General features: G+C 39.1%; 1 protein-coding gene across 3 annotated transcripts in view; it reads left to right on the forward strand.

The window, feature by feature from the left end:
• The window catches only part of pde5ab (phosphodiesterase 5A, cGMP-specific, b), a 104,642-nt gene that overhangs the window by 19,419 nt on the left and 62,788 nt on the right, over positions 1-22,435 (forward strand). For 2 of the 3 annotated variants that reach the window (XM_026158134.1, XM_026158145.1), the window contains exon 1: positions 19,263-19,758. The exons of the other annotated variant lie outside the window; for it this stretch is intronic. In XM_026158134.1, coding sequence (XP_026013919.1) covers positions 19,661-19,758 — 98 coding nt within the window. In that variant the 5' untranslated portion in view covers positions 19,263-19,660. Of the gene's footprint in view, positions 1-19,262; positions 19,759-22,435 lie in introns of those variants that run through there. 3 annotated transcript variants of the gene reach the window in all.

Raw genomic sequence — 22,435 nt, forward strand, 5'->3', positions numbered from 1 at the left:
CTGCTGAGTTATTGAGGCCAGTATGACTGTGGAAACAGCCATAAATCTGGACAGTAACTGAAATCAGGACAAGCATTTGTTACACAAGGTAGATGAACAGGAAACTGAAAGCACTGCCCGATGTAAGGCAAAAAGTGCTTTTAGGAGACACAGGGGTCAATGCTGGTTCACATACTTGTGTTAAATATGTATCAGTTCTTTTCAAACTATACATTTCACTAGCTGAGCCCACGTCCTCATTCTAGGTTTGACAGCGTTTTAGTAGGTAAAGGCGAATGCTTTGACATGAATTGAGCTGTGGGACTGGGGAAGGCCTCGAAGGGGACTGGCGACGGCTCCCAGGCCTGGCAGATCCCCATGCACTAAATAGAAATGAGGCACGTAAACAAGAATGAACAGCTTGCAGAACTGGGGGAGCCTATGTAGATGACAACCGGAAAGAACGTGTTTGGGGGCGTGATCCTGCTCCTGAAATTCCGATACATAATCTCCAATGAAAGCCCTGGAATTCCAAATTGGTCTCTTTAAGCATTTTTAAACAGCAAATAATTTCATCAGCTTAAAACTATTCTAACAATATGCCAGAATTATTTGATAACATAGCTATTTGACTTACAAGTATAAAGATTCAAAGGTAAAAGGTTGAGTGCAAAAAGTGTTATTTCTAAAAACAAGTTCCACAAAAAATTACCAAAATGATTATTCTCTGTTTATACTCCGTTAGCCGGCAGTTAAGTCTCGAGACTGTTCTTTTCTTGTAGTAGTAGTTCACACACATTATGGAGGTATTGTCTAGGTTGCCTTCTTGCTGTAGGGTAATCCCATGAGGAAAAAAGTATAGACCAGAGGGAGTTGCATTGCTTGGTGTGGTAGTTCTGTAGTTCTCAACCAGTTATGCCTTTTTTGAACCTTGAAATTGTACATAAAAGAACCATCCTTTCAAATACCTTATAGTCCAGACAATCCCAGTCTAATGAACATAAGAGCTGCAATTTCTTAGTAATACCCAATTTTAGCCTCTTGGAAGTTTCTCATGACTAAGGCAGGATTCATTTATTTTTCTAGTCTTGCTAACCATACACAGCACTTACACTACAAGTCGCACTTTACCTTTTATTTTATTTATTTATTCATACCTTTATTCTGTGCATATAAGCACTTTTTCCACGCAGCCAGACATCTAGCTAATTTAAAATCATCAGTTATTCCAGCATCAATATCTTTGGGCTGTGGAGGAAGCTGAAAATCAACCCACAGGAATATCATAGCAACTCTTCCCAAAAAGGCTTTGTCACCAGGAAATTCAAACCCTTAACCTACACAGCTGAACCTGATACCTGCTAAGTTTAATCACTTTTAAGCTGTGCTTGAAGCTTTTAGCACGTTGGCCTTTTCACACATTGCCAGTTCTCCAGTTTTCCATGTGCTTTTGGCTCTAGGGAATTGGACTGTCAGATCCTTTGGCTTTTATTGCAGTTTCTTTGCAGATTGAACAGTGTTTTAAGTTTAAGTTGTTTTGGCATATTGAAGCTGCATCGTAGTTCATCCGATAGTAGTGGCTGTTGCACCTTGGGGTGCCATTAAGATAGGTTAAGCTAAGCATGTTACTGAGGTCTGAACAGAATATGTGGTTATTTACCAGGCTTGAACTGTAATTATTAGGGTGCCTCACCTTTTTGGCATTAATTTTCCCAACCACTTAACTAATTCAGGGTCACTGGAGGATACACCTTGAATAGATTGCCAGTCTATTACAGGGCAAACACTGAGAGACTAATTTAAAATCATCAGTTACCTTAGTCTCTGGGTTAATATGTGACTGTGAGTGAGGCAGAATACGCAGAGAACCCACATAGGGAAAACATGCAAACTCCAAACAGAAGGACCCTGGTTAGCTGGTGGATTTGAACCAGGAGACTTCTTGCTGTGAGGTGAAACTATTATGACATCCAGTCCAACTAAACCCCATTGTTGCACTGCAATACAGCAAACAAAAGTAAGATATGTCCCCCAATTAAGCACTCAAAGGTCATCTTGTGTCTTGTAAGTTGCTGGTTAGCTGCTTTGATGATTACAGGAATGCACAGTTTTCTGTGTCCTTTAGGGCGAAGCCTACCCCAGTGTACACTGGCCGAAAAAAGGGTAGGAAATCAAGTACAAGTAATTGTGTGGATGCCCTCAAGGGCATCCACACAATTGAGATCCTGTTTCTCTTTATTCTTTATCTTTTCTTCATCTTCAAGTTGCTTCCGTACGTTTTTCGGCGCTTAACTACTCCCTCAGTTTTCAGCCGATTTTCTCAGTTCAAATCTTAAAAAATTCTGCTCTTTCTGCTAATTCCAGCTATGACTTTTGGTGCTCATAACTTCTATACTTTTTGAGATATTGATTTTTCTTTTCAATACTTTTTGAGCTTTTTTGCATATTAACAGTGGCCTCACTGATTTTCCTTGCCGGGTTGAGCTGTGTTTTAGCTCAGTGAGATGAGCATCCGTTCTTGGACTGGGAGGCCGGGGTTCAAATCCCGCTTATGGCAACATTTCTTTCAGTCAACACTTAAACTTTTTTAACTCTTTTCAACACAAATTTAAGCTTTTTCTCCCCTTTTCAGCATATTTTTCAGTTTTTTCACCACTTTTCAGCACAAATACCAGCTTTTTAAACTGTTTTCAGCAAAAACCTCTTTTCAGCAGAATTCTACTCATTTAACTCTTTTCAGCACAAATTCTTCTGATTGAACTCTTTTCAGTAGAAATTGTGCTGATTGAACTCTTTTCAGCAGAATTTTCATCTCTTTTCAGCAGAAATTCTACTTATTCACCTCTTCTGTAAAATTTTCAGCCTTTCCACCTCTTATCAGCCCAATTCTCCGCAGCTTCTGCTCATTTCAGCACAATTGTCAGTCTCTCCACCTCTTCTTTGTGAGAAAGAGTGTGGCGCAGTGAGATATGTGCCTTCCTTGAGTACCAGAAGGGCCAGGTTCGAATCCTGCTCAGGGCAACTTTTTTTTTTTTTTTCAACCTTTTCTGCTTTTTTCAGCAGACATCTTCAGCGTTAAGGCATCCACACAGCATTTTCGCAGGAAATGCAAATTTTTCTAGTTTATTTTAGTTGTAATGGAAATAAAGATAAACATAATGCCTTCTAAATTAGTGATGTGTCGGTCGCGAACGAAATGGCTCTTAGAGCCGGGTCTTTGACGTGAATGACGCAAGTCGTCTCCTTATCGCAAGCCGTGGGTTTTTTTTTTTCCTTTTCTCTCTCTCTTTTTTTTGCACTTCACTCTGCACACAAGCCTTGTGCTTTGCGCTGGGAAGAGGGGGGAGGGGCCGTAGTTACACTCACAGTAGCACAGGAACAGAGCGGGAGGAAGAGAGAGAGAAAGAGAGCCAGGGACAACAACGTCACATTAGAAAGGTATAGTAATCATCCACATCCAATAAAGGATTCAGAAAGTTTATTCATGCAGGCCCATATGACAGAGAATATGCATCTTCTTTTTGTTTTCATATTATAATTTATATTTAATTGTGTTGTGGTTTGCAGTGTTTTGTGTTGTTTCACTTTAAATTTGTTTAAAAGGAAAAAGCTGAAAATTTAAATAGTTAAAAGTTGAACTGTGACTAGTTGGTTTTTGTATTATATGATTTATTTATTACATTTTATGTGGAGTGAATAAATAAAAGTATATTTACAGTGGCCCCTAGAGACAAAGCACGTACAAACTCCAAAACACGTAAAAACTCCAAAATACGTAAAAACTCCAAAATACGTAAAAACTCAAAACAGGTACGAAACACAACAGAAGTGCTCCAGGATGCTGGGCGCAGTGCTGAGCTTTTGTTACCTAGTGGCTACACAAGCCAGCAAGTACCCACGACCAGATTTGGTGTGTGGTAGTAACAGGTAAATGAACATTTTTTTCAAATTATTTGAATATATATGAGTGCTTGTGTATAAATACACAAACAATACACACATGCTTTCAATTGTGTAATTTAAGTGATCTAGGTAGCTCTGTTTTGGAAGTTCAGTTAACTCTAGGAATGTGTTTTGGAGTTTGTACGTGCTTTGTCTCTAGGGGCCAGCACATATATTTATACATAAACATATATAAATAAAACCACTTTTGTTTTTACATTAGTAATTCCTTTTGTGCATAATTTTATATTATTGTTAATAATAAATTAATTAAAGCAACAAAACAACCTGAAGAGCCGGTTGGGAGCCGAAAGAGCCGGCTCTCTAAAAAGAGCCGGAAATCCCTATTCTAAATGCATTCACACTCTGAAAGTAGATGAAACATCTCAGAAAGCTTTTTTTTCTAAGATGAAACTGCTGTGCAAACACATATACACCCTCTGTCTTTGTCATTATAATTTCCGTCTATTTTCACTCTGTGCTGTCTAACTGGAAACCTGCCAAAGTACAGTCAGAGCAGGCGAATGAATTATATTCCTCTACAAAAAGAGTCATTTTCTCTTGTCTCTTTTCTGCTGCGTAGGAATTTGCCTTTTTTTTCTAAGTATTGGGTGCATCCATTTTTCTGTATGTAGACTCAGACCAACAACACACCAACAAAGTGGTGTTTCTGGGGACGGTAGTTCAGTTTAGTAATGTGGTCCTCATTTCTAGCACAGGATAGGGGAAGATTATGTGATATTTGTACAGTAATTGTCATTTTTAGCTCGGTGCAATCAAAGGCTTCTCTGTTATTTCTGAGAAAAACAGCTCCATTTGAGCTGGAGGAGAGCAGCTCTCTGTCACTCTGACTCTCTTGTGAGAGTTATTCCTGCTGTCCTCACTCTGTGCTGACACTGTGCAGACACACATCTGTGTTTTCTCCAACTTTACTGGATGGAGGGAACCCATTACAGTTTTTGCTCGTTGCTTGAACACTATAAACCCATGCTTAGACTAAAGTAACACAACTTGAAGCTTTTGTTACCATACCTCAAACACATGTACCCATACCTTAAACAAAAGTGCTGCTTTGCACTCTGGTTGCAATTATGCAACACACTTACTCCTTTATGCAACACACATGGTCCTGCATACTACACTCTATTTCATACATAAGACACTTCGTTCAAAAATGAAATTTCAGGGTGCCATTTGGAAAACACATGTATCCAAAATACAAAACACATCGGGTAATTGCAACCACTCAAATATACACCTGAAGGCACTTACTTGCAAAACTGAACACCAATTAGCCAACCACAAACCACTTCAAATTGATTGTGGTTGGAGAACCAGGCCTGGACCAGAGCAGCCCGATGGAAACTGACATTATCCCATATCACCACAAACCTGGGCTGATCTGGTCTGTTCTGTACAACTATATCATGGAGAGCATCTAGAAATGTGAGTATGTGTTGGCTATTGTATGGACCTAGTATTGCATGATGGTGCAGAAGCCCTCGAAGGCATATGGCGGCACATAATGTGATGTTTCCCCCGCGCTGCCCTGGGACGTGCACAATTGCCCTTTGGCCAATTACATTACGACCCCGTCGTCTTGTTTTGCTCAGGTCGAATCCAGCTTCATCAATGAAAATGTATTCATGAGGCTGTGCAGCTCCATCCATGGCCAAGATTCTCTAGAAAAAAGGGGAACATATCACTGTACTACAGTGCTACACATACAGCACCCTCACCCCATCACACAGGTACCTGTGTAGCTCTCAGAATAGATCCATGTGGTACTGATATGGTACATATTCAGCTGCTACTGGACTTCACCAATACTCTATTGTAAATGTAAGGGACAGTTACACGTACCCGTACATATTCAGCTCGAAGTCCTTTGACCCTGTCACTGTTCCTCTCGAATGGGACTCTGTAGAGCTGCTTCATGGTGATGCTGTGTTTACCCAAGATGCGTCTGATGGTGGTGATGCTCACATGGTTTATGCTGTTGAACACTTGCCTGTCTGCAAGTATTTTCCGTCGTAGCTGGTGGAGACAGATGGCATTGTCTGCCCTCACTAGGTCCACAACGGCAAGTTCCTGCTGTTGTGTGAACAGGCGTTGCCGTCCTCCCCCAGAAGGTCTTCGGGTCATTCTGGAGGAATACAACCACATATTGTCATCGGTTTGCTTATTTTTCTTACAGTACTTTACTGTATGTACTGTGTCATCCACTGTACAACACTGTACTTCAATATAAGGAATCAGCCACTTTGGCTGCAAAAGGAGCATTAGCACCCCGTACCCTTGATATGGTAATGTGATATACTGTAGAACAGTGCTATGAAACCATCTGAGTAGAGCAGAAGGTATGGAGGTGAAGACATACCTGTTTTCTGGTCGGAATGTTCGTATTACAGATGCCACTGTGAAGCGGCTTAGATGTGGGTGGACTCTCTGCCCAGCTTCCCTCATAGTCAGGCCATGGTTGATGACATGGTCCACCAAAGTTGCTCTTATTTCATCAGAAATATGGGTCCGTGCATGGCCTCTTCGGCCTCCTCCTCCTCTTCCTCCTCCTCCTCTTGCTCTCCCTCCATCCATGCTTGCAAAGTTCTTGAAATGGCTACGCTGAGGGCTTTTTGTAGTTGGCTAATTGTTGTTCAGTTTTGCAAGTAAGTGCCTTCAGGTGTATATTTGAGTGGTTGCAATTACCCGATGTGTTTTGTATTTTGGATACATGTGTTTTCCAAATGGCACCCTGAAATTTCATTTTGTGAACGAAGTGTCTTATGTATGAAATAGAGTGTAGTATGCAGGACCATGTGTGTTGCATAAAGGAGTAAGTGTGTTGCATAATTGCAACTAGGGTGCAAAGCAGCGCTTTTGTTTAAGGTATGGGTACATGTGTTTGAGGTATGGTAACAAAAGCTTCAAGTTGTGTTACTTTAGTCTAAGCTTGGGTTTATAGTGTTCAAGCAACGGGCAAAAACTGTAAAAAAAAACTGATTGTGTGTGTATTTGTGTGTGTGTGTGTGTGTGTACCTGTGTAAATTTGGTCCCATTATGGGGACCAAAATACCCGTCCCCATGTGCTTGAAAGCATTTTTGAGGCTCAAAATGTCTTTTAGTGTTAGGGTTACAGTTAGTTAATGGTTAGGTTTAGGGATTCGTTTTTTATGGTTAGGGTTAGGGTAAGGGAAAACATTATATCAATGAGATGTCCGCACTAGGATAGCAACACCTGACGTGTGTGTGTTTATGCGTGATACTGTAAATGTTAACTCATAGTTTGCGCTGCTTACAGTGGTGACCTTCTTCTATCCCACAGCAGGCGTCTCAGTCCTTGTTTCATGGGAGAGTGACAGCTGAAGTCATCTCAAAGCTTTTCTGCTTCTGTGGGAAAGAATTAAACTGGAACGTTTTGTGGTCCTGAAGCCTTAAAAGGACAATTCCAGTTTATCCAAAATTAGTCTCACTTTCATACTCATACAGTTGAATGATACATTACTCACCAACATGTGCTGAGACTATGGCAGAGAATAAAAAGTAATATAAACACAAGCACCCAGATTAGACACACTGTAAACAAATCACAGGTCACCCTAACCAGGGCTTTTAATTCCTAATTCTATAAGGATTTAAAAGTAACAGTGTCAGATGAGGTAGCAACAAGTCACATCCTTGCTAGATGCATCAGCTCAGAAAACAGACAATGAAATATGTTTCATTGTTCAGCTTGAATTTGCTTTTTAAAGTTTAACACACTTGAACATGACTATGTTCATTCCATTTAGCTGACAAATGACAGTGTCGGTTTGTCCCAACCTTCAGTTCAGTACAAGACTGTAAGTTGTCTTTGAAACTTCTTTTGGTACATCCTGTGATCCAAACATTACTGTCAGATGTGTATTACCAACATACTGCCACTCCTAAAATGGAAATTCTACATTTTGATATTGTTGCTGTTGTTATGCGTCAGGTTTACTATGCTGTTAGTTTTACCCTTGAGAGCAGGGCAGACACTAGATTTAGGCAAATCAAATCAAGTGTTCTGCTTGCATTTCTTTTCAACTGATTGCTCAGTTGCTGATTGTTTATGGTTGAAGAAGAATGTCCTATTTCTTTGCCTTTAGAGATCCTTTACAAACTTTCTTGCTTTAGATCGTTATTCACTTGCACTATGAAGCACTGTGTGATCAGTTTTGCAGCCACTGGTAAAGCTCTACAGACTCCACAGTTAATCCTGCTTCTTCTGCCAGCTCTCACATTAATAAACATTAGTGACGTAGTTCCACTGGCGGCTATACATCATTCTGGTATGAGTTATTTATTTTTTCAGAATGCTGCAGGCTCTTTGAACGTTATTTGAGACGTTATATTAATCTAATATGGCCTTCCTGTTCTTGTAAACAGTGGATTATTTTTCTTAACCATGGCAATGATTCTGTCATCACACGCTTTATTTGTCCTGTATGGTCATTCAGACCTCTTGGTGTTGGTGAGTCTGCCAGTTCATTAAATCTTTCTAAGAATATACCAGATTGTTGGTGTGACCACTCTTAAAGTGTTTGTTATCTCTCTGATAGGTTTATTTGCTTTTCTGTTTTTTTTTTCAGCCTAGTAACAGCCTCTCTCACATGCACTTAACTCTCAGTGAAAAGCTATAAAAACATATTAACATTAACTTCAGATGTTACTGTATGTCTGCTTCATTTGTCATGAAAGAAAAAGGAGAGTAAGAAAGTAACCTAAAGATTTCTAAAGGCAACGAAACAGCATATTCTTTAGTCAGATAAATGATTACAACCTAACAGAGCACCCACAAACAAACAACAACTGAGCAGTCGAGGAAAAAGAAAGCAACTGACTGAAACTGCTTTTCAGTCATTCCAGTAACTTTTGAGTCTCTAAAAAATGTGTTGCTAAACAATTAATATAATACTTTTGTTAAACCCCTTGAACTAAAGCCGAACTAAAGCTGAACTAAAGCTGAAAGTCTGCACTTCAGTCACATCTTGATTGTTTGATTTAAAATCCAGTTTATAGAGGTAGAACTAACAAAACTGCCTTCAGCCAACTAATTAGGGACCTAACTATTATTTTTCAAAATGAATAACAAAAAACGTGAATGGATGAAAATTCTGTGATTGTTCTGCTGTAACGAAAACTCTACTAAACAGTTATTTTATGTAACTTATTCCAAATATTCTGGTTTTCATTCAGAAAGCTTGCATGACTAAATCTTTAGTGCCTTGTGATTAGGGCTGCTCAATTAATCGAATTTTAATCACGATTACGATCTGGGCTTTCAACGATCATTAAAAATGACTGAGCCGATTATTAGCCCCTCCCTCATGCTTTACTCTCGCGCTGCTCCGTGTGGCAAATCAAGCACACTGCTCTGCATTTCGAACACGCGTCACAACAATTACAGTTTTTACCGAATGCCTAAACCCTAACTGTGATTCCTGTAGCACAATTTCTAAAACTAGTCAGACTTATAGCAAAACCACTCACTGAGTTTGCAAAACTAAAAGCACAAAAACTGCTTTGCTCTCAGTTTGCAATTTTGTAACACACACTTTGCAAAACTGTAGGCACAATTCACTGCACAACACTCAATTACCAAATTTCCAACACACTCCTAGCAAAAGTATACACATGTATGGCTATCATTAACACTAATTTGCCAACTGTCTGGCACACTTTCACATGTGAAAACTTTCTTAGATAATTCGTTCACTTTGCAATCAGCCTAAGCACTATAATACAGGTAAGCTGTGTGTGCGGAGTACAATGGAGGGAGCAGAAAGAGTGAGAAGTAGAGGAGGCCGAGGAAGAGGATGTGGAGGTGAAGAAGTAGGATGAAGAGGACGACAAGGACAAGGAGGAGCAAGAGGAAGATGAGGAGGGGGGAGAGGAAGATGAGGAGGGGGAGAGGAAGGGTAGGAAGAGTAAGAAATAGAATTGCTGATGACATCAGAGCTACAATAGTGAACCATGTAATCAACCGTGGAATGACCCTGAGGGTAGCTGGCCAACGGGTCCAGCCTAACTCGAGCCGCTACACTGTAGCAAGTACCATAAGGACATCTTGAAATGAGAATCGGTTAGTACAGTCACTTCGCACAAAGATTTGTAGCACTGCCATATGCCAATGAGAAACACACCAATACCATTGATGTAAAAATACTGAAATTGTTACTTTACAGAATTGCTAGATGACCAGATGCTGGGGGCAGAGGAAGCATGTTCACTGCAGACCAAGTAACCCATATAGTCATTATGGCGATTGCAAATAATCCTATACTTGGAAATAAACACTTGTGTTTGTTTTGATGTGTTTGAATAAACACCAGTACTTGAAGTTTGGATCCCTCTATGCTTATGGATCTATGACAGAAGTATGAGCTCAAACTGACATAGCCTACCTTGTGCACAGAGAAAGCAAAAGCCAGATGTGTTTTGTATTCATACCATCAGTGTGCAGTTGGCGCATTGTGTGCTTAGTAGATGATGGCTTGTGTGTACTGTTTTGATATCCGATCAGCTGTTCTTAACACTTCCCACATTGAAAAAGACGTCAACGCGAACTATCGCAAGTGACATCATTTTCGCGGAAAATGTAGTTTTTTACTTGTAGGCCTTAGAACTCGAATTGCACTGCTGGAAATAGTTTATTTTGATGCACATGCACATTCTTTGCAAATTTGCATCATAGGATTGTTTTTTTGTTTTTCCTGCAGTGTATATAAAAATTGCTGTATCTCCAAAAATAAAACTATGAAGACACTCAAAATAAATTTCCTGTTGTTGTAAACTATTTTTTGCAACTTTTTTGTATTTAAAGTTTTGAGGGATAAGCCTCTTAAATTTCTCCAAGTAGAAATATATGTAAAAAAAACAAAAACGATTTTCAATTTTTTTGTAGTTTATTGCACTTTTTTGCAATTAATGTAGTTACTATGGACTTAATACATACACATTTTTAAAATATGGGCTATAACAGTTGTATTGATGTATAGCAACTTGAAATGCTCCCACAAATGGCACTACAGCATGTAAAAAAAATATTATAAGCTCTGGCGGACTTGGTTCTATGGTAGATCTTAAAGGGTTAAATAAATATCGTCAATTAATCGTGATCTCAATTTCAGTGAAAATAATCGTGATTATCATTTTTGCCATAATCGAGCAGCCCTACTTGTGATGTTATGTTTTAATAATAATAATGGATTGCATTTATATAGCGCTTTTCGGGGCCCTCAAAGCGCTTTACAATCCCACTATTCATTCACTCTCACATTCACACACTGGTGGAGGCAGCTACTGTTGTAGCCACAGCTGCCCTGGGGCAGACTGACAGAGGCAAAGCTGCCATATCGCGCTCTGGCCAACACCAGTAGGCAGTAGGTGAAGTGTAATGCCCAAGGACACAACGACCAAGACTGTCCGAGCCGGGGCTCGAACCGGCAACCTTCCGGTTACAAGACGAACTGCCGATTCTTTGAGCCACGACCGTTTTAGCAGCTTTTCTATCCATGAAACTACATTACAGGGATACACTTAACAATGATTGTGAAAATAAAATTTATTTTTTATTCTAGCATTCAAATGTGCATCTACAATGCCTCCCAAATTTGGACACTCTCTCTACACTGCACACACACACACACATGGCACACACACACACGGCACACACACACTCAGGCAGCCTTTCAATTATGTCAGTTCTGATCTGACCTGAGGGGATAGACAAAGAGAAAGAGGAGTCGGGTGGGGGTGAGGTGGCTTCCTCTTCCACAAACATTCCACTTTAATGTTCACACACATACAGATAGGTCCAGATATATTTGGACACTGACACAAGATTTTATTTTATTTTTTTTACCAGTTTACTGAAACATATTCCAATTATAGTTATAAAATGGGCATGGGAATAATGTGTAGACTCTCAGCTTTTATTTGAGGGTATCCACATTCAAATTGGATGAAGGATTTAGGAGTTTCAGCTCTTTAATATGTGCCACCGTCTTTTTACAGGGGAAAAAATAATTCAACAAGTGACTCAAAGGCTATTTCATGGTCAGGTGTGGGCAGTTCCTTTGCCATGTTATTATCCATTAAACAGATAAAAGGCTGGAGTTGATTTGATATGTGGTGTTTGCATTAGAAAGATTTTGCTTTGAACAGACAACATACGGTCAAAGGAGCTCTTCATGCAGGTGAATCAAGCCATCCTTAAACTGCAAAAACAGAAAAAAACCCATCTGAGAAACTGCTACAATAGTAGGAGTGGCAAAATCTCCAGTTTGGTGCATCCTGAGAAAGAAAGAAAGCACTGTTGAACTCACCAACACAAAATGACCTGGACTTACACAGAAGACAATTGTGCTGGATGATCGCAGAATCATTTCCATGGTGAAGAGAAATCCCTTACCAACAGCCAGCCAAGTGAGCAACACTCCAGGAGACCCAAGTCTACCATAAAGAGAAGAAAATTGAAGTAATACAAAGCATTCACTCTAAGCCCAAAATCACTCACAAACCTCAAGAATACAAAGGCTAGATTGACCTAAAAAAAAAAACATCAAAAGGAGCCAGCACAGCTCTGGGAAAACATTCATTGGACAGATGAAACCAAGATCAACATCTACCAGAATAACGGTAAGAAAAAAGTATGGGGAAGGCATGGAACAGCTCATAAGCCAAAGCATAGCACATCATCTGAAAACACAGCACAGGCAGTGTAATGACTTGGGCGTGCATGGCTGCCAGTGGCACTGGGACACTAGTGATAAAGGACAGAAGCATCCAAGTCTGAGTGTTCAGAGACATACTGTTGGCTCAAATGCAGTCAAATTGATTTATTTATTATTAAATACTGAATAGAGATATAAATAAGAAAAAAGAAACATTTGACTGACCAGAGGTTATATTGTCTCTGATTGGTTGGGTGTGTGTGCTGTGCGGTTGGTGGGAGGTTGAAAGGGGGTTGGGATGGATCCCCCGTAGATGAACAACCACCATCTGCTGGTAAGATGACACCACCAATGGGGTGCAAGTGTCCAGCTGGGAGGGACACGAGAGACCAAAGAGCAGACACACTAGATTTTATCAATAAAATCTGGAGCTCCTTCAGGCATGTGATTTGCTATAATAATTGAAAAGCTAATTACTGGGAGAGTTGATTGTGTGTAGTTTAACTTTGAATTAGTAGTTTTATTACAATGCACAGGTTAAGAAAGATCAGGGCAGATAAACAATGCATACTTTGAGGCGAACCTTGAGGAATTTCTGTATTTTCCTTCATTCACACCAGTTTTAACTGATAGAAATGATCACTTTTAAACAAAATACTGAAAATCTTGGTGACTGTTTCTTCCTTAGAAAAAAATGCATTGATATAATTCATTATAATTTAGTATAAAAACTCTTTGTTGCTTGTTTCTCAGCTTTTTATGCATTAGGATTATATTACACTCATGCATGTGTATTTACTGTAACTTGTTATAAATGCTGATTGTTCCATTGGATCTTTACATGACATATTTCAACATCTGTGACTTAAGAATCTGTCTGTAGCTTATAGTTGTGAAGTGTCTTGTAATTTCACACTATCAGTGTACTGTATAAGTTTTCAGTCGTTTAACAAGCTGAGGTCTAAAGTCACCATCTGTAGTTTTTGAAATATTTTTTTAGAATCATCTTCCAAGCGTTGGCAGTCAGGGGAAAAAAACAAAGGGTGAAAGGTTCTGAGATAGGTTTGGGGTTATCACTGATGATAACTTAAAACTCAAAAGGTTAAACAAATAGTTAAATATTTTCTCCAATAATATGCTAAGATATGCTGCAAGGTGAGTGGAAGCCTTTGTGTGGACATCTGTTTGTACTCTGATCAAATGAACCAATGCTGCAGTCACACAAGGGAAAACTACTTGGAAACCACAGTGGAAGCAAAATTAATACGAGCATGACCTTTGAGATGGTTACTTTGAAGACAGAGACCAGGCCTGTGACCACTCTCAGTTAGTTGCTGCCTTCAAAGTAACTTTGGTGTGTCAGATAACAAGAATAAAGATCAGTCTACCATCAGTTTGTAATTCAAGTTGGTGATTGCATTGCAATTAAATGATATTTAACTATGAAAAATTGGCAAAAAAAAAAGAGTTACTCCTCTAAAAATAGTGACATAGTTGTGTAATTAACAGCAACATAATAAAAACACTTAGCAGACTTGCTTTTATATAATCATAGCAAACCCAATTAAGTAGAGTCCTCTTTTGCAAAGGGACACGTCACAGATAAATGGTACTCTCTGGTGCAGACTCAGATGCATTGACTTAGATTTGGAAATCATTTGCATTTAATCATACACTGGGGAAATTCACTTCTTATAGCAGCTTTGTGAAGGTGCAGCAAGAAAAGGTTAATTAAAAATACATAAGAAAAAAATTATAAATAGAAAAAATAGATAACTAAGATAACAGTGTACAAAAAACCCCCAAAACTATGTAAAAGTGAATATATAGAGTAAAATACATCAATACTTTTCTTTTAATATGTACATCATCACCAGTGGGTGTGATAATGATACACCTGTGTTTTTAAACATTGCAGTGTCCTGGCAGTTGGCAGTCCTTTCACGATAACAAAGTTGGATGGCAGTTATGTGGAGAAACCCTCAACCCAGATGACCAATTGGATGCCACAACTACTTGCAACCATTTGCAAAAAGCAGGGAAAAAAACAACCACTGACTGCAAATTCACAACGTACACAACGTATAAAAAACAAAGAAATAAGAAATAAATAGAGATTATTTTTGTGTGCTAAACATATACAATCAAATGCACAGGAGAGACAAACAGACAGACTTAAATGCCAGTCAGTAAAAATAAGTTTTATGGGTAGACTCAGTGGAGGGAACAGATTTGACTCTCCTATGAATTTAAACCTGGAACCTGGAACCAAACCATGAAGGGGCAAACAGGAAGATCTTGAAATTGATTCTGAACCTCACTGGCAGCCAGTGGGGAAAAACTAAAAGAGGTGGGATATGATCTCTTTTTTGGGTGCCTGTGAGGAGCTGGCACCAGTATCTTGGACAAGATGAATATGGGAAAGAGAAGACTGACTGAGTCTGGTGTGAAGTGAACTGCAGTAGTCAAGTGGGAGGAAATTAGAGCATTAATGACAATTTCACGACAACGAGATTGCAATCCTGTTTTTACACTAGTGTGACTGATTCTTTACTCACTGGCATATGCATCCTTCTACTAAATGGACAAGCAAATAGTCATAGAGTAAATAGACGCAGTAAAATAAGGGTAACTTCTGCTCCATTATGTATGCAGCTCTTGATGTGTCCAGCCATAAGATAGTGGAATCCTGCAATATAGGCAGGTAGTCAAAAGCTAAACACTAGTGAGATTATTGTACAAGAAGAGGAAATAGCTTTGATTGATACTTCTATTTACTATTTACAGAACAATCAGCTGTTCTGCATCAAATTTGATGCCACACAAATTATTTGTGTCACTCCAAAAAATAATTTCTGTCCACTATGAGATAAAGGGGAACAACAGCCTGATACCTTCAGGCCTGACAACAGGAGATGTATCACTCCTGTAACACCTGTAACATTCAGCAGTTGCCTCACTGTTCTGACACACACAACAAAACTATTGACTACACTACACACTAACTACACAAGATTTGCGCTAAACGTGGCAAATCTCTCATCTCAAAACACCGCCGTCACTCCTAAAACTTCCCCCTTTCCTAAACAACTAAATGCCACGTTGCCATGTAATTTTTTGATTGGTCAACATGGTAATTTTTTCGACGAATAGGAAAGGGTGGTTGGGGGGGGGGGTTGGTTTTGTTTTTGCTTACAGGCGGAGAGTGTTTTCGAACGTTTTCCTTATAAAATGCAGTTTTTACCGTTTCTTACCACAGTAAATATAAACAAACATAGCATTCAGGAAAAACAAACATTGCAGATATTTTTATCATAACTCTGGTTTTACGTGGCCTATCAACACAATTTAAAAACTGGTATAAAGTCCACACTTTTTCCGTCAATTGTTCCGTCTGTCCTGCTCACATCTCCAATAGTTGTACACGTTGTCATTAACGTGGCTTCACTCCACATCAGCCACGACGCTTTGCTAGCTAAAACACCGGTGTCGCACATAAGGACGCTGTCATAGCCTGTCAACCACGCTGATTAACTGCTTATATACGAATGTGAATCGCATCATCGGCTGGACTACAGGATAAGGTGGCATCGTTCTAATCCCATACAGGGAGCAGCCAGTCACTTACTGACTAACACTGCAAAACAGAATTGTTACAAGTTTTATTTTCAATTCAGGTTAGATTTTTTTTTTTCACAATGCAGTTTTTCCTGTGCGCAGAGACCGAGCCCGCAGTGCGCAACTGCGCATGCGTGCAGCTTAGAGGGAACATTGGTGAATGGTGATGGGATTTCCGGCTCTTTTTAGAGAGCCGGCTCTTTCGGCTCCCAACTGGCTCTTCAGGTTGTCTTGTTGCTTTAATTAATTTATTATTAACAATAATATAAAATTATGCACAAAAGGAATTACTAATGTAAAAAAAGTGGTTTTATTTATATATGTTTATATATAAATATATGCGGTGGCCCCTAGAGACAAAACACGTACAAACTCCAAAACACGAACAAACTCCAAAACACATTTCTAGCATGAACTGAACTTCCAAAACAGAGCTACCTAGATCACTTAAATTACACAATTGAAAGCATGTGTGTATTGTTTGTGTATTTATACACAAGCACTCATATGTATTGAAATATTTTTTTAAAAAAAAGTTCATTTACCTGTTACAACCACACACCAAATCTGGTCGTTGGTACTTGTGTAGCCACTAGGTAACAAAAGCTCAACACTGACACTAGCATCCTGGAGCATTGTGTTTTGTACGTGTTTTGAGTTTTTATGTGCTTCTGAGTTTTTACGTGTTTTGGAGTTTGTACGTGCTTCGGAGTGCGTACGTGTTTGTACGTGCTTTGTCTCTAGGGGCCACCATAAATATACTTTTATTTATTCACTCCACATAAAATCTAATAAATAAATCATATAATACAAAAACCAACTATTCATATTTCAACTTTTAACTATTTAAATTTTCAGCTTTTTCCTTTTAAACAAATTTAAAGTGAAACAGCAGAAAACACTGCAAACCACAACTCAATTAAATATAAATTAAAATATGAAAATAAAAAGAAGATGCATATTCTCTGTCATATGGGCCTGCATGAATAAACTTTCTGAATCCTTTATCATCTGCAAATGAAAATAGTTGTGGATGATTACTATACCTTTCTAATGTGAAGTTGTTGTCCCCTGCTCTCTTTCTCTCTCTCTCTCTCCCTCCCGCTCTGTTCCTGTGCTACTGCCAGTGTAACTACGGCCCCTCCCCCCTCTTCCCAGCGCAAAACACAAGGCTTGTGTGCAGAGTGAAGGGGAAAAAAGTGCGAGAGAGAGGGTGAGAGAAAGAAAGAGAAAAAAACCCCACAGCTCGTGATAAGGAGCCGGCTCGCGTCGTTCACGTCAAAGACCCGGCTCTAAGAGCCATTTCGTTCGCGACCGACACATCACTACTTGCTAGTAGTCCTCACTGCTAACCAGTTTTATTCAACTGGCATAACCTGAGGCAATTTTGGACTTTGCACAACTTTCTTTCTCCTCAGCATGAGTTACCAGAAAGAAGCAAGCTGTAAAATCTCTGACTGTAATGAAATGTTGTTTTTTGTTCAGAATATGGTCTTACTGAGATCTAGTCAGAATAATGTGGTAGATGTGGTGAGCATGATCTGACTTTTGACTAGCGGACAGGAATTCTAGTTTGCTTTGGGGCCATTTTTAGGCTTTGGTGTCATTTTCCTATTGCTGTTTGTTTATATTTCTGTTTGAATCACAAAAAGTACTTGGTTAGAGTTAGAAAAAAAATTAAAACACATCTTTTTACAATGTGAACCACAAATGACAAGCCATATTTGACATACATTACTGCTTCTTTCTGTTAAAGGATACTTGGGGCTATAACACAATATACAATATATATCAGAATATGTTTAAATAACCTCCAAAAACAAATGTAATTTAAACCATATTGTGCCTGAAATTGCACTGGTATACTCATTCAAATCGACCACTCAGTATTTTTTCTACATTTAATACAACAAAATCTGAATTAATAGAAATGTTTTATTTTAACTATTTTAACTCGATGGTTACCATAAAGCTGTTTTAACCATGGTACGCGGCAAAACCTGTCTTACAATTAGTATATTAGATAGGTCGCCCAGTCCTAGTTTGAAACTTTAGTATCCTATAGTAGTTTTGCTTTTGAGACAAGTACTTTATTCACAGCACTGATGTACATATCACACACTGCAGTGTCTACAGTAAACACTGACAGACAGGGATCTGACATCAAATGTTTTAACATTTGGTAATTATTACTTGGGTTCTCTTAAACAAAGAATGTTTAATAAATGTGCACTTTTCTTAGTGTGAAAGGTGGCGCCAATGCAAAAAAAAAGCTTAAAACCTAATAGCCAGTGAAGGATGCCACATCTGGTGTCAACAAGCTGGTTGTATGCAAGTTTATGGGAAAATAGCCCTTTGCCTCCCTTATCTATGACCTCAATAAACACATTCCTTATGACTTTATGATCTCAGTCACAAGCTCACACGTCTTATTGAATACAATATGAAGTTTATTTTGGAAATATTACTGTCAAACAGAAGGATAAACAAGATTAGACTTTACCCATTTGATTGAAACACAGCTGAATATTTAGAGCCAGACAGTGTGTTCTACATCCAGTTTCAAAACACCACAAATATGGGACCTTACTAACCAGAGGCTGATGCCCATTGTTACAGTACAGATAGAATAAAGTTGGGCTAGTTTGGTAATGTGTTCCCAGGTTGAAAAAATCTAGGGAAGTAGCAAGAATAGGCTAACTAGTTAATAAAAGACAACGATTTATCTACGCAGAAGTGTGTGGAACAATGGCCACACGATGCTATTTTAGATGCAGAGTTAGTCTGATTGGCTGACCCATGGAAGCAAACATATAAACATCTAATGGCAAACATCAGTGACTGGAAGCAAAGCAGAATATTTCAACAATACAAATCAAACCCATGTAGCAGTAGGTTACATTTGTTATTTCTTTACTTAAATTATCATTAGACTTATATATATATAGACCAATTGTTGTCGTGTTTGCCGTCCTCCAATTTAAAATAACCTTAAGCATTATTAATATTATATCTAATAATAATAATAATAACAACAACAATAGTTAGTAGAAATAACTTTGTCAGGCTATAGCCTAACAATGTGGTTTCTACATAAAACAAACAAACAAACGAAACTAAACTATAACATCTCTCATACTTGGGTTTTTCGATTGCTATCCCCTCTCTCCTCACTCCCTCGCTCACTCGTTCTCTCTCTCCAGTTCACTCAGAGTCGCTTGACCAACTAGGAAGCGCGCAGTCACAGCTCTGATCCGCGCGCACCGACCTACCAACCGGCTAGCGAGGAGCTCTCTCTCGGATCCCCCTCTTTCTCTCCCGCCTTGCTCCCTCTTTATTCCTCCACATATATTCGGTACCGGGTCTTCCGCGGATAAATGTAATCGGAGCTCACAGTGGGGAGACGCTGTTGTCGCTTTTCCACCATGGAGGACTGTTGTTCCCTGGAAAACGAGAGGATGGAAGCGTGGCTGGACGACCACTTGGAGTTCACCCATTCCTACTTTGTCAGAAAGGCGTCAAGGTAAAAATAAGAAAAAAAATAACAGTGGAGAGGTCAGTGTACGTTCAGCCGGGTGTATGTGACTTTCCAGGGCTTTTCTCTGCAAATAAACTATTTTATGTGCAGCCGCGCAGGCAATCAGATTCCCTTTGTTAGTTCTGACTGTTTCCATTGTAGGTGTCACTTTACCTCGCTGTTTATTCAGGAAGACTGTAAAACCTGCACTGATCGTATCTTGACACCAATCATCGTGTGCAGTGGAGGTGAGCCTGCTCAGGTGCGCTACCTGCAGTGTTTTGGATGTCACAGAGCTGCTGTGCTGGCGAGCTCCTTTCAGTCTACGACTTTATTTCGTTTCACCGTCCACGTCACAACACCTCTGAGAGTTAGACTGAGCCCTTTAATCATTAACTTTTACTGCTGCCAGTGATTCTGTTTAATTCTCATAGTTTGCTGTTCAGTGATAATTACACTTACCTTCCATATAAAAGAAAGCACTTCATTTGTGTTGTAGCGTTCAGTTTTTGAACCTCAGAGAGTGTGGTTTGGAACAAATTAGCCTTTCAATTTGTTCGGCAAACACAGAATCCAAAGCAGTCTTTCTGGAACTGTAGCGGCTGTGTAAGACTTTTTTACAGCATGCATACCTGGGAATTTCATCAGTGCACTTCATCAGGGCACTTTATGTCTGTGTTTGCTTTAGTGACAAACCCCTTCAGACCTATTTATTCACTACCACCAAGGTAATGTCACTCAGTGTTTTTTCATCTGTCACAACATCCCAAGTCCATCTTGAAATATTTTCCATTGTCAGAGGACATTTTTTTCTCTCCCTCCTGCATTTTTTGACCACATTACTAAAGCAAAAAAGTTGATTGGCTTGGAGCAAGAGGTTTGCACACATCAGCCATTCTGCAGTTCTGGTTGAGAGGCATTTCTTAGAGAGGTATTGATTCAGCCACACATCCCCTGGATACATTAGGGTCAGCCCTGTGGGGAGTCAGGCAGCTCAATGGGAGATGGAGGAGGAGAGGACCTCTGAGAAACTGCACATAACGAGCACTTTGTCTCCTACAAAGTTTTACTTGCTTGGATATGCCCAAGATACCACGGACAATTTCACAGCCAGCACTTTTTATCACCTTCTCAAGGTTCTGACCTTCCTGTTCAGGTGAACAGAGCTTTGGTGACAGGCATAGAAACAGAATGAGTCACATGACCTTCGGCGCGTTTGAAAACTGGACCTGAAGTGGAGTGCATGCTCGAAATGTGTGTGGGTTGATTAGACAATGTGTTGGCTGATTGGAGAGATTCTCCATAATCACATTCAATTTAATGTTTCTGTTTACACACTAGCATACACTCTGTCTAATACACACACTCATATTTGATTTGTTCCAGTAAATGTCATCATTAGAGGCTTCCAGTGGTTATCTCACACACAAACACACATAAACACATAGCCTTGATAAAAGTATTCTGGCTACTGCTGCATTTACATTCATTCAATTTACATTGTTATCACTGTTTACTGTTATTTAATATCATATAATAATTTCATCTTCTAAGCATGTAAAGAGCACTCTGCTTGCTCAACATTTCATCTCTTTCTCACTCTCACTTGTACATTTATTTCTAAATCTTTTTGCAAGCTTTCTCTTATTAAATTTAAAGGCTAACTCTGAATACTTTCAAGTATTTGAGATTCATTTTGAAGGTGGTCTGGCTGTTTATGAACACAATTTCAGCTGTTTGTGTCCTGAGCCACAGTGAGAGACAGCCTGCTTTTAGTTATTTCTTTTGCATAAAGTTTGTGGTTAATTTTATAATAAGAAATATTGCAGGTTGTATAACTTACTGTATGCTGTTTGTTAGTGTACTTGGAAATAATTGGCAGGTCAGCGTGGGTAGTCTTCTCAGATATATAGGCTCACATGGGGTTTTGCAAAAGTAGAGCCATGGAGGACTTTGGAATTCAGTGTTTTATCATTGCATTTAAACATCTGTAAACTCCTGACACTTTTATGTCGAGGTGTCTGCTGATACTGAGTTGATGTTGATGTGTGATGTCGTAAATGCAGAGAATAGAATTGAATTTCATAAATCTCCCAGCAGTCATTGAGACCCTGTCCAGCTTTCTTGAGTCAGGATTAGATTGCATCCTTAGAAGTAGACTTAAGAACCAACAGCTTGTTTCTCCAGCAAATTATTGACTCTTTTCTGTCCCACGTGCCCTCATGAATGTTGGTCAGCAAAACTTCCATTCTCCCTAAAGGATAGCATCAGCTTCAGACTTAAAATGCAAGAAGGAATAAGAAGGAATAGTTTTCATGAGTTATTACATTGAATGAAGAGCAGCTGAAGACGCATGTTTGTTTGTACATAATCAACAATTCTTTTGTAACTTTGGTCATTTTTGCACTGTTTTCATTCATTTGAGTTGGATTTCAGTTAGTTGATGTAAACAGGTTTTATGGAACCTCTGTAATTTATGTTCAGTCGATGCTGATCCTGTTCTTTTGGTGTGGAAGCTCTGTGATCCTCATCTCAACTAAGTCCTTTTGAAGTTGAAGCTTGTGAGCTTTGATTAGGTACAAAGAAGAGATTTTTATTAGATTAAAGTGTGTATAATGTGATCATCTGGTTAAATTTTAATGTTCTTCTTCTTTCCACTACACGGGCATGGAACTCATTTCAT

This window comes from Astatotilapia calliptera, chromosome 3 (assembly GCF_900246225.1).
Source record: "Astatotilapia calliptera chromosome 3, fAstCal1.2, whole genome shotgun sequence".
In the NCBI taxonomy this organism is placed as follows: Eukaryota; Metazoa; Chordata; class Actinopteri; order Cichliformes; family Cichlidae; genus Astatotilapia; species Astatotilapia calliptera.